The sequence below is a fragment of the Pelobates fuscus genome, chromosome 6 (genome assembly GCF_036172605.1).
Source record: "Pelobates fuscus isolate aPelFus1 chromosome 6, aPelFus1.pri, whole genome shotgun sequence".
In the NCBI taxonomy this organism is placed as follows: Eukaryota; Metazoa; Chordata; class Amphibia; order Anura; family Pelobatidae; genus Pelobates; species Pelobates fuscus.
This window is the reverse complement of record NC_086322.1, coordinates 146,789,109-146,802,045: the sequence shown is the minus strand read 5'-3', so window position 1 is coordinate 146,802,045 and position 12,937 is coordinate 146,789,109. Positions and strand designations below refer to the sequence as shown.

Sequence of the window (12,937 nt, the reverse complement as noted above, 5' to 3'; positions counted from 1 at the left end):
ATTTTCTTCTTTTATACCCTTTCTTGCCAGCCACGCTGTGGAGTACTTGGACGCGTGTGATGGAGCATTGTCCTGCATGAAAATCATGTTTTCTTGAAGGATGCAGACTTCTTCCTGTACCACTGCTTGAAGAAGGTGTCATCCATAAACTGGCAGTAGGACTGGGAGTTGAGCTTGACTCCATCCTCAACCCGAAAAGGCCCCACAAGCTCATCTTTGATGATACCAGCCCAAACCAGTACTCCACCTCCACCTTGCTGGCGTCTGAGTCGGACTGGAGCTCTCTGCCCTTTACCAATCCATCCATCTGGCCCATCAAGACTCACTCTCATTTCATCAGTCCATAAAACCTTAGAAAAATCAGTCTTGAGATATTTCTTGGCCCAGTCTTGACGTTTCAGCTTGTGTGTCTTGTTCAGTGGTGGTCGTCTTTCAGCCTTTCTTACCTTGGCCATGTCTCTGAGTATTGCACACCTTGTGCTTTTGGGCACTCCAGTGATGTTGCAGCTCTGAAATATGGCCAAACTGGTGGCAAGTGGCATCTTGGCAGCTGCACGCTTGACTTTTCTCAGTTCATGGGCAGTTATTTTGCGCCTTGGTTTCTCCACACGCTTCTTGCAACCCTGTTGACTATTTTGAATGAAACGCTTGATTGTTCGATGATCACGCTTCAGAAGCTTTGCAATTTTAAGAGTACTGCATCCCTCTGCAAGATATCTCACTATTTTTGACTTTTCTGAGCCTGTCAAGTCCTTCTTTTGACCCATTTTGCCAAAGGAAAGGAAGTTGCCTAATAATTATGCACACCTGATATAGGGTGTTGATGTCATTAGACCACACCCCTTCTAATTACAGAGATGCACATCACCTAATATGCTTAATTGGTAGTAGGCTTTCGAGCCTATACAGCTTTGAGTAAGACAACATGCATAAAGAGGATGATGTGGTCAAAATACTCATTTGCCTAATAATTCTGCACTCCCTGTATACGTTCCTACTCTAGCAGGCTCCCTGGCATTCTGGCTGTAGTCAGGTTAAAGTAAAGAATGGCATGCGCTCTGCCAGCATACATGTATCTGTACAATGGAGTACGAAAAGGGAAATAAAAATAAACCATGCTGTTTCTCTCGAAGTCAAGCTTGTGTCAAGATAGGATCATCCTCTCAGTCTCTATTATTCACAGTTGTCAGGTGAGACAGATAATGTCCAGGGTGTAGTGGCTGCTTGTGAGTATGTCCCTTAGTGGTCATGCTGTCTCAGAGCAGGCCCGATCCTCAGCCTATTCCCAGTCTGGGAGGGTACCGCAGGTCTGTGCCGAGGTGCTGGTCGTGGCGGGTATTGAGCGATGCATAGTGGGTGGCCACCTTCACTCTCGACGCCTCTGAATGCGGTGTGTCTGAGGCTGGGGCAAGCGCCGGAAATGCCCCGAGGTGAGTGCTGCCGCACAGTCTCTGGTTTCACAGTGTGGGCTGTAAGTGGCTGTGTCCTGCTGTGCCGGATGCCGAGAGACCGGTCCGGCGGGGTCCCACCGTGAATCGCTGGCGTGGTGTTCTCCGTTGTGTGCTGCCACGGGTGGGAGATTGTTCTTGGGAAGTTTGGCACTTTTTCCCTTCTCGAGGACAGCCGGTACCTGCGCCGACGGACGGACGGTCGCCCTGGAGGCCCGCGGTGTATACGTGTAATGGCTGCGGCGTGTTGCTGGTCGGATCCACGAGGCCACCAGCACGTCCGCCCGACAGTAGGTCACTCCTCGGCTGTGCAGTACGTCCTTAAGGCTTATGCAGAGCTGATCCAATGTCCCCAGTGGCGATGTGTAGGGTTTACTCTGAGTGCTCCTCTTTTGGGGTCTGTCCTGGCTTTGCTTTGGAGGCCCTGTGCCCCCGTTTGCTTTATGGCTGACATGTCCACTTTCCTCTTCGATCGGGTCGGCCAGTGGGGACCAGGATGACCCCCACTGGTCCAGAGGGGGGGGGGGGGGAGGGGTAGCAGAGCTGTATCAGTCGTGTGAGCGTGCCCTCCGCCGGGAGATCGGCCGCCTCCCCCAGGCTGCAGGCTCCGCTCTGGTTTAGGCCGCATGGCCGGTTCAGGCGATTTCGTCTCGTTTCGGGCCGGGACAGGTGTCATCCTGTTCCCCGGTGTGTCCTTAGTCGCTGTCCAGTCACCGTGGGTCGGTATCATCAGGCGTTTGTCCAGGATTGGCGTTTGTTAGCCCACCGGTGCTGGAGCTCCTAAAAGACTTGACCGGCCATCTTGGCTGTCAGGCTCCGCCCCCCGTGTTAGTTTATTTTAAAGCCAGACTGACAGTATTCCTTTTAGGAACAGGGTTCAAGTTCTCTTTTATAGTTTTTACTTCTTAGGAATGTCTTCTCGTTCAGTAGAGGTGAAGTAATACAGCACTGTATTTTAGAATACTTAGAGGAAGACAACACAAATATTCATAAAAAATTAGTCAACCAAATTTATGAACACCCAAAACTACACACAAACACAAAACTAGTCAAAATATCTCAGATGTGGTCCCCCTATAGGATACAGGCAGCAATTTCAAATCAGCAAAAACAAAAAAAAACTAACAAACCATGATACAAAAATAAAATACCTCTTCTTTTAAGTTTTCTTTCAATTTTTGTAGGTGAGTTCTCTCATCTGACATGGCTCCAAGTTCTACTGTGAGATCTCGGACTTTCCTGGCAGCTTCATCATTTTCCAGTCTTACTTGTTCTAAAGCCAACTCACTGCTTTCTAAAGCATGGCTAAGCGCTTTCACCTTTGAATCAACTTCTTGTTTGGTGTTTTCATGGATCTCTTTTAAAGTTTCACTCAGCACATTTTCTTTTTGAATCAACTCTTTCTCTACAGATGCAAGCTTTATAAATAGAAAAATAAAATAAGAAAAAACATGTAATCACTTTTCTTCACCTGAACATGCATGAAAATCTTTGAAAAATACCTTTTCTTCCAATAGAGACATCTGACTGGTCAACTGTTGCACCCTGTGTTTTTGCAGCTGCAATTCTTCTTGAGCTTTCCGAAGGTCATCTTGAGTTTCAATAGACTGTAAAAGATACACCCACAATAACTTGTTTAGTGCAAACCGGTTTCACATTTAAAAATGCTTATCTTAGTTGTATCATAAGTTTTCTGCAATTCATTTTTTTTTTTTTTTTATTCTTTAAACTAAAGAAAGCCGATTTTAAAGAATGTTATATCGAGGTTTAAATTATCAACAATAATCCACAATATAAATCCAGAATATTAAAGTGACATTTTGGGCACTAAGCTAAGTGCTGTAGAGGTTATAGTGCCAGGAGTCCTGGGTGCCATCTGCTGGTAATTTGTAAAACAAATGTTACGAATGGTCTGACTCATACCTTGTGTTGGGCGCCCCCTAGTTTTTCCAGTCTAAGCTTGTTTGATAAAGAAGAAAATACTACTGCCATAATATAACATCACATAGCAGATTTAAACAGTAATCCTTTGCCGAAAGTCGTCAGATGACAACCTACCATGATAATGCAGAAGTAGGAACCAACTGTAGCCCAAAACAGCAAAGTAATTGCCAGTACATTTATTAAGCATTTGACAGATTATATGATGGTACACTGGGACTCTTAGCACCATGATTAATACAGTGTTTTTCATGATTATGATGCCTACAGTGTCCCCCTAACAGGTGCAAAATATGAAATTCACTTTAAAAATTGGACGGTCAAGGCTTTGGGACTTACAGCATTGTTTTCTATCAAACTTATATTAAATATTTAGCAAATTATGTTGAAATACAGTTCAGACAAGGCTAAGCCAAAGCAGACAGTGCTAGTAAAGAGGAGAAATACTAAAATTTATTCTCCGTATGCTTTCTCTATCCCCTTAAGGACACATGACATGTGTGACATGTCATGATTCCCTTTTATTCCAGAAGTTTGGTCCTTAAGGGGCTATGCAGACTGCCAGGTGCAAAATATAGAGCTTATAACCATAAATGACGGAGACCATCATCTGTTGACCCCATAGCCAACTTAGAACACTCAATGTTTAAAAGAATCTTGCAGAAACCTCCCTTGTCTTCACCTACAGCAATTCTCCAGCAATCTCCGAACGCTCCTTTTACCCATCTCAAACCTAACCTACTCTAGCTTTGCAACCTCTCTCTACAACTCCACCCGCTCGCTCCTCTGAACTAGACAACATGGCACATCCTACATTTAAGCATCAAAAGGGACTCCAGTTAAAACCATGGCATACTAAACTAAACCCTATACCTCCAAAAATGTTTCAGAACTGCTGAATGCTGATCGAGAAAGAATAAGTCTACATCTGATTTTCTCCACAACTTCAATATCCTCATAACCAAACTCTGCAGAGAATGAAAACATTATTTGCCACTCCAGTAAAGCTGCAAACAGGGAAGAGATTTCAAATCGCTTTGTCTATGCCAACTTCCCCTACCCTACACTTACTTGACACCCACTGCACAATCTGTTTCTGATCTGCTTTGCTCCTCCCACGCCAGAACCAGTTCAGTCAATTATAGTAATTTACACATTCACACTGTCCCTTTGCTTGCTCTGCCTCGCAATAATCACTTCCTCTTATCTTGTGTATTTTCTGCACACAACCATAACCTTGATTCTAAAAAAGCCCAAGATCCTTGAGAGTTACGTACACGATATGGACAACTTTCCTGACCCCTACTTTAGCATGGTCCGAGTGGTGAGTGCGAAATCCAAAGTGTCCAATGACTTCATTGTGGCAAAATCCAGTGATCACTACTTCTGTCTAATTCTTCTGGGCCTCTCTGCCTAGTTTGACACTGATCAATAACTTCTGCTCATCCATCACAACCTTTGCCTACGAAAGACTCTGCTCTTTCCGGATTTTACCCCAACATTTCCAAGCACTCTTTATGTGTCTCCATTTCTGGTTATTCCTCTCCTTTGCAACACATCTCTGTTGGTGTTCCACAAGGTTCTATCTTCAGTCCTCTACGTTTCTCGCTTTTTACTGCCTTTTTTTGGTTAGACTAATCAGTTCCACTATCACTTATATGCTGATGAGAAACACACCCTTACCTTCTCCTGGTCTTTTCTGTCCATGCTGAATTATGTCTCCAACTGCCGCTCTGCTATTTCTAACTAGATATAGTGCAGTTCCTTAAATTCAATCTTTCCAAAACGGAACTTCTCATTTTTCTCCTTCAAATACTACTATTCCCATGTCTATCTCCCAAGTCAATGGCACTACCATCAACTCTATTATTAATATAGGGCCAAAACATTTTGCAGCACTTTACAATCCTAAAATGGTAATTGACATTCAATATATCCAGGGAGATAATAGATGAAGAAGGCCCTGCTCACATCAGCTTACAATCTACCTCACAGACTTGCTGACTCTTGCACCTCCATTTTACCCCTCACATCCAGTCAAACACCAAATCCTGTCGCTTCCATCTCAAAAACCTAGCTCACACACGCCCCTACAGACACTGAATGCAGCTAAAACTCCCTTCCATGCCACTATAATCTCACGCCTTGACTATTGCACTCAACTTCTCATTGGTCTTAAGTACACCCAGCTCGCCCCGCTACAGTCAATAATGAATGCTGCAGAAAAGACTCACTTCCTGACCACCTGCAACTCTCTTCTGTCAGTCCTTACATTGGTTTACTGTAAGATATAAAATTCTGGTTTGCGCTTACAAATCTCTTTATAATACAGCCCCTATAATACAGCTCATGTCTACCAATCCTCAATAATACACAAGTATGTCCCACCCAGGCTCCTATGCTCGGACCTGTGTCTATCCTCTTTTCGTGATCGCATCTCTGACTTTCACGACTTCTCTAGGGCTGCACCATCCCTATGGAACTGCCCTCCTTGCTACATTAGACACTTTCGTATTCTTGTAATCGTGGGTCATCTTTTTGCGGCTATATACATGCGTCTCCCACCTCCTGCAAATAACACCAAACACTTCCAAAAAAACTCAATATAGAAAAGTGAAGAGCTATTTCAATAACCCTTAGGGAAGGAAAAATACAGCAAATAACAATCCTTTTCCACAGTCAATCTTTTTCTTTAGAAGAAAATTCCTCAGTTTATATTTTAAAAGAGTAAAACATATAATATAACATCATGTTAAAATGATGGTAGATATCATCCTCCCACATAAAAGAAGAGAACAGTACTGACTCAGTCTTTAACAATCTTTTTCATATGTGGGGGATACCACTATAAATTGCAGTCTAGCGGCTGCTTGTACTTGATATAAACTAGGTTTCTCCCGATGTGCTTGCAAGAGAAAATATTAAAGCACGATGCCTAGTGAAAATTGTTTTAGCAGCCATATGAATAAATCCGTCTTCGGTTTTTCTTTTCTTGCAGGCAAACATGTTTTTTGTCTGAATTTTGCTTATTCGTACAAAAGCCTAATGAACCAATACAAATTTCAACGAACCTAACAAAGACCAATTTCTTGTTGGACAATATTCCATCCTGCAATTCGTTCTTTAGTTTAGTTTATTACAATTTTCCTATCCTAAAGGTTTTTAAAATAGCTCTCCACTTTTCTATTTTTTTACATTTTCTTAAAAGGCAATTGACTAACCACATTAGTAGACTTGAAAATAATAAAAATCTAAAGAATTTTTTTCTGTAACATAAAAGGTATCTTACCATCTCAATATTTTCCTTTAGGTCTTCCTTCAGTTGATCTCGCTCAGATATTAAGTTGTCCTGTTTTAATTTTAGCTCATCCCTCTCCTGAGCTAGTGTTTCCATTTGCTGTTGGAGATCAGTGCATTTTTGTTCTGTCTCCAGTTTGTCTTGTTGAACAGACTGCAATTTTGTCTCTGTTTGCTTCATGTCCTTAATTAGTGCTTCCATTTCTTCCTTACACCTCTGCTGGACTTGCTCAAAAGATATCTGATGCATTGTTGGCTGGTCTGTGTGTTTCTTCTGCTTCTCATTTTGAAGATTCATAACCTAAATTAAAATTGAAAAATGAGTTAAATGCTATACAAGCAACCAAGAAATACAAACCTAAATAATTTACTTTGCAATAAATACATTTTAGTTTAGTTTACAAAACAAATATTTTAAATGAGAAACATATTTTCAGTTTTTGGAAAATCCACAATAATATTATACCATTTCTATGTGTTCTTCCAGGTTTCCCTTCAGTAGATCCCGCTCAGATGTTACGTTTTCCTGGCTAATCCTCAGCTCTTCCCTCTCCTGAGTCAGGGTTTCCATTTGCTGTTGAAGGTTAAGCGATTTTTGCTCTGTCTCCCATTTGTCTTGTTGCACACTCTGTAAGGTTTCCTCTAAGCCCTTCATATTCTTCATTAATTGTTCTATTTCATCTTTAAGCTTCTCATGGACATGCCCTAGCTTCACCTTCTCCTGCACAGAATAACAGTGAAACCTCACATCAACAATGCACAAAGTAAAGACACATGAATCATTTTACATAGTTGCAGCTAATGCTACAGCAGAAATATGCGGATAATCAAAGAGATTCCCAATAAATACAAAAAATTATTTACCTGATCCCATTCAGATGTTCGGTTTTCCTGGCTAATCTTCAGCTCTTCCCTCTCCTGAGTCAGGGTTTCCGTTTGCTGTTGAAGGTTAAGCAATTTTTGCTCTGTCTCCCATTTGTCTTGTTGCACACTCTGTAAGGTTTCCTCTAAGCCCTTCATATTCTTCATTAGTTGTTCTATTTCATCTTTAAGCTTCTCATGGACAAGCTCTAGCTTCACCTTCTCCTGCACAGAACAGTGAAACCTCACATCAACAATGCACAAAGTAAAGACACATGAATAATTTTACATAGTTGCAGCTAACGCTACAGCAGAAATATGCGGATATTTTATATATATTAAAAATTGGAAGATCACCATCTACATATCTGGACACTTTACAGACGATTTCCAGACGATGCAATTGATACAGCCGCATTTGCGGGCTTTATCCTACAAGATGTATGCTTTACGTGTCTAAGCCTGTGAATTTGTCCGATATGCGATGTTTATATTGACTTTGTTTGTATTGATGGTGTTCAACCTTGTTATAAATAAAGAATTAAAAAAAAAAAAAGGAAATATGCGGATAATCAAAGAGATTCACAATAAATACTAAAAATTCTCTTACCTGATCCCATTCAGATGTTCTGTTTTCCTGGCTAATCCTCAGCTCTTCCCTCTCCTGAGTCAGGGTTTCTATTTGCTGTTGAAGGTTAAGCGATTTTTGCTCTGTCTCCCATTTGTCTTGTTGCACACTCTGTAAGGTTTCCTCTAAGCCCTTCATATTCTTCATTAGTTTTTCTATTTCATCTTTAAGCTTCTCATGGACAAGCTCTAGCTTCACCTTCTCCTGCACAGAATAACAGTGAAACCTCACATCAACAATGCACAAAGTAAAGACACATGAATCATTTTACATAGTTGCAGCTAACGCTACAGCAGAAATATGCGGATAATCAAAGAGATTCCCAATAAATACAAAAAATTATTTACCTGATCCCATTCAGATGTTCGGTTTTCCTGGCTAATCTTCAGCTCTTCCCTCTCCTGAGTCAGGGTTTCCGTTTGCTGTTGAAGGTTAAGCAATTTTTGCTCTGTCTCCCATTTGTCTTGTTGCACACTCTGTAAGGTTTCCTCTAAGCCCTTCATATTCTTCATTAGTTGTTCTATTTCATCTTTAAGCTTCTCATGGACAAGCTCTAGCTTCACCTTCTCCTGCACAGAATAACAGTGAAACCTCACATCAACAATGCACAAAGTAAAGACACATGAATCATTTTACATAGTTGCAGCTAATGCTACAGCAGAAATATGCGGATAATCAAAGAGATTCCCAATAAATACAAAAAATTATCTTACCTGATCCCATTCAGATGTTAGGTTATCCTGGCTAATCATCAGTGCTTCCCTCTCCTGAGCCAGGGTTTCTTTTTCCTGTTGAAGCTTAAGAAGTTGTTGAACTATTTCCAGTTTTTCTTGTTGCACATTCTGTAATGCTGCCTCAATGTCTTTTGTATTTATTAGTTCCAAATCATCTTTAAGCCTCTGATGGGCTAACTCAAGCTCCTCCTTTTCATGCATAATTTGCTGTGCATCCAATGATTTCTGATGAAGTTCATTTTTAATATTAGCAAACTAAAATGAAGGACAGACGTGTGTGATAGAATACTTGTATAAGGAATGAATGGTTTCTCACTTTCAAATAAACAGGCAAATCATTTATGTTAATTAGCATCTCATGATTGAATAACACACACACGCGCAGTCACCCTCAAGTTGGCATAACCCACAACATTACACAGAAAATACTGAGCAGGAAACCGTGGAAATAAAATCTACTCCCATGAGCCCAGCTTTGAGTAAGCATGCGTGGAGTAAAGTATGGAAAAAACAAAAAAACAAAACAACTATGCCCGTCTCAATTTGCATATACACTCCCTAAGATTGCAACAAGCATTTAGACCCTATAGGCTTGTCTACTCAGTGGACAGAATTTGCAAAACTGGAAATGTCCTAAGAAGGCAACAGAGCTTACAATTAACAGGTAGATGGTCATCTCCTTAGCATGCATTGATTCAAAAACAAATTGATTTGGTTGTAAACAGAATCATTTAGTCATTTAGAAATAAATTAATTTTGTAATGAATCAATTCGCTCGAGTAAAAAAAAAAAAATAAATAAAAGGGATTTATAAATCCAAATCACAAAGCAAACAAAAAAGGTTTCCTCCATTAAAAATGAATGAAGGTTTTTGTTGTTTTGAACAAATCTATTTGTTTATGGACAAACACATAGACAGTACTGTATAACTGCATGAATGAGGATACACTAATATTAACAATTGAAAGGTCCCCCAAATTACCACTACTCAATATCCTTTAGACAGCTTATGATGTTTAGCACAACTATAGAATAGCAGATGAAACTTACTGTTGTTCTGTGTCCTGAATCATGGACCACTAACTACTACTGTCACTACTATATGTGTCAGAAAACATCACAATGAGGTATGGTTGTTTAAATGTAACAAAGTGTGACCAGTCCTGTGTGCGAATGGAGATATTTAATTTTCCTTTAATGCACAAATACAGTCAATCACAACTTTGTTATATTCTTTCATGTGTAATTTTACACACACACAAATATGTATTGAAAAACACAATCCTATTACCATATCAGTGTTGTTTTTGAGATCTTCCTGCAGCCTCTCTCTCTCGGCTATCAAAGTGTCCTGTTTCAGTTTCAGTTCATCCCTCTCCTGAACCAATGGTTCCATGTACTTTTGAAGATTAAGAAACTTTTGTTCTGTCTCCACTTTATCTTGTTGCAAGTTTTGTAGTCTTGCCTCTGTGTCCTTCAAATTCGACATTAGTTGTTTCAAGTCATTTGAAGTTCCTTGCTGAACCAATTCAAGTGTACTATCATCATGCATGGTTTCATGCTCTTCTGTGGGTGTTTGCTGCACACTGGTTTCAATATGCTCAATCTAAAATGGATTATTGAAATACCTTTTATAAGCACTCCAAAAACCACAACCACTATAGACTTATTACAGGTCATCTGTGAGTGTTATTTTTCCAATTCTGCATTATAGCAGATTCTGATATTCACCAGTGTGATGTCTTCCTAGTGAACTAGTCATCACAAAAACAAAAAACAATCCCCCTCCCCCAAACCTTCCATTTGTCTATTCTTAAACTATACTGTGTTGTGTTCTTATTAAAGGGGCAATGGCTTTTCCATGTGCACTGCTCACAAAGTGCAAGAAAAAAAATAAAATAAAAAATAAATTATATATATATATATATATATATATAAAACCCAAACAAGTTACAACTACTGTAAGAATACAAATCTTACCATATTCAGGTTTATTTTTAGATCCTCAGTCACCTGGTCCCTCTCAGATGTTAACTTCTCCTGTGTAGTCCTCAACTCATCCCGCTCCTTAGCTAGTATTTCCATTTCCTTTTGCAGATTAAGAAGCTTTAGATCGGCCTCCAGTTTGTCTTGCTCCACTGTCTGCAGTGTTACTTCAGCATCTTTTATAGATTTCATCAGTAGTTCCACTTCATCTTTGAGTTTCTTCTGAGTCTCTTGAAGCTCTTCCTTCTCAAGTAACATGTGCTGGCCTTCTAAAGCTTTCTGCTGCAACTCATTTTTATAATATTCTACCTAAAATAAAAGGTTTGTTGTATTGGATTAACTGATTAAAGTTAGCAATTAGTTGTGCCAACATTAAATTATTTTCTGTCTAAAGTATATACTTTGGCAGGGCAGAGTACGTAAACTAAGTAACGCTTACAATATGGCCCATGCATGGGCACAGAACTGTGACAAATATATTCGAGTGCATGTGTCTATACAGGATTCCTTTGTTAGATGTATGAGCGCATGTGTGTGCCAAAGTCTCCAAAACATGGATCTTACCTTTGCTGCTCTGTTTGTCTTAATAAATGCTGAAATAGTGTTTACTGGGTTAACGGAACAAGGAACGGTTACATTCTGACAATTTACTTTTTCGCTATCGGCAAATAATTTAATCTCCCTGACAAACCCTGTTTATGCATAATGACCCATACTTTGCTAAATGAGCATGTTTATGTTCTATTCCCACCCCATAAAAATGTGCATACAATTGAATTACTCCCTACAAGAACTTTGCGTGCACAAATGTGTTGAGTTCCTAGCCACATTAAATGTTCAGTATAAACCACTTTTTTAGTACTTGACCAGAACTGGTAACATATTAGTAAACTACGCAGAGGTAAAATAAATAAATTGACAGATTAACAACAAACTCATGAGTGGGTGACTGCTTGTTGTTACATAAAGTTAGGCAATGGTTTGTGACATAATATAAAATAATATAGGCGGCAGGAGTACAAAAATCATGCATTAAATGCACCAATTGAGAGAAACGACACAATGAGCTTGAAACTGTTGCTGCCGCTGGTTCTGCACATGTTTAAGAAAAAAAAAAAAAAAAAGGATAATTGTGCTTGTAGGTTATAACTAATAAGAAAATACAACAGAACAAATGCTCTGGTTGCAGATACAACAAGAAGTATAAGCATGCTGGGATCACTGTTATAATGGAATCCAGCTGTCAAAACACTGTTCACGGGCAAATTTAGGTACTTGTGTAGAGTACCAATTTAAAAAAAAAAAAAAAAAAAGCATCCCGCTCAAGTTCCATTCTACTACCAAGCTGGGAATTAAAGTCTCGTAGAGAGAAACTGTGCCCTTTATCCAGAGCTCTCAGTGAGTACATATGCAATGTCCACAGACCCTGTTGCTCCAGGCACCCTGATCGGTGGCTTGGAAATGGAATCAGGTAGAAATAAAGTGGTTTAGGTATCTTTCCAGAGCAGGTGGGCATAGAAGATATAACCTTAGTATGGCAAGTCCATTTGCTGATCAAGGGACACACTGCGGTGTTCTCTGAGGCAGGTTTTGGTCCAGGTCTTTCAACTTTGGCAGAAGCAGTGGTCTTAATTTTAGCCAAAAAGCTTAAAACGGGTTGTCCAGTCGGGCCATTATATTTAAAGGGAAATTATAGTGCGAGGAAAACAAGCTGGCACTGCAGCACCCCTTCTGTCAAGGCCCCCTTCAGTCACTTACCTGGGTCCAGTGCCAATGTCCCTCGGTGCTGGCTCCGCTCCGCCCACGCTCCTCCCCCACTGCTGCATGTTAACCGATGGCAGATGTCTATTTCAGCAGAATAATGCACTCTGTCATGTTCCTCAAACCGTTTCTGAGCAATGTGGCAAAGAGTTCAAGATGTTGCCTTAGCTTCCAAACTCCCCAGATCTCAATCCTCATCAGTGGGATGTGCTGGAACAACAAATCTGACCGATGGAGGCCCAACCTCTCATTTCCACCCCAGGACACGTTCAGAGGTCTTG

At 40.3% G+C, this 12,937-nt stretch overlaps 1 protein-coding gene across 1 annotated transcript in view; it reads right to left on the bottom strand.

The window, feature by feature from the left end:
• CENPE (centromere protein E) overlaps window positions 1-12,937 on the bottom strand; it is a 93,502-nt gene that overhangs the window by 19,961 nt on the left and 60,604 nt on the right. The window contains exons 37-46 of the mRNA XM_063425813.1: window positions 10,890-11,204; window positions 10,201-10,515; window positions 8,889-9,164; window positions 8,523-8,744; window positions 8,158-8,379; window positions 7,551-7,772; window positions 7,153-7,407; window positions 6,679-6,987; window positions 2,951-3,055; window positions 2,600-2,866 (exon numbers count right to left, since the gene is read on the bottom strand). Coding sequence (XP_063281883.1) covers window positions 2,600-2,866; window positions 2,951-3,055; window positions 6,679-6,987; window positions 7,153-7,407; window positions 7,551-7,772; window positions 8,158-8,379; window positions 8,523-8,744; window positions 8,889-9,164; window positions 10,201-10,515; window positions 10,890-11,204 — 2,508 coding nt within the window. The remainder of the gene's footprint in view (window positions 1-2,599; window positions 2,867-2,950; window positions 3,056-6,678; window positions 6,988-7,152; window positions 7,408-7,550; window positions 7,773-8,157; window positions 8,380-8,522; window positions 8,745-8,888; window positions 9,165-10,200; window positions 10,516-10,889; window positions 11,205-12,937) is intronic.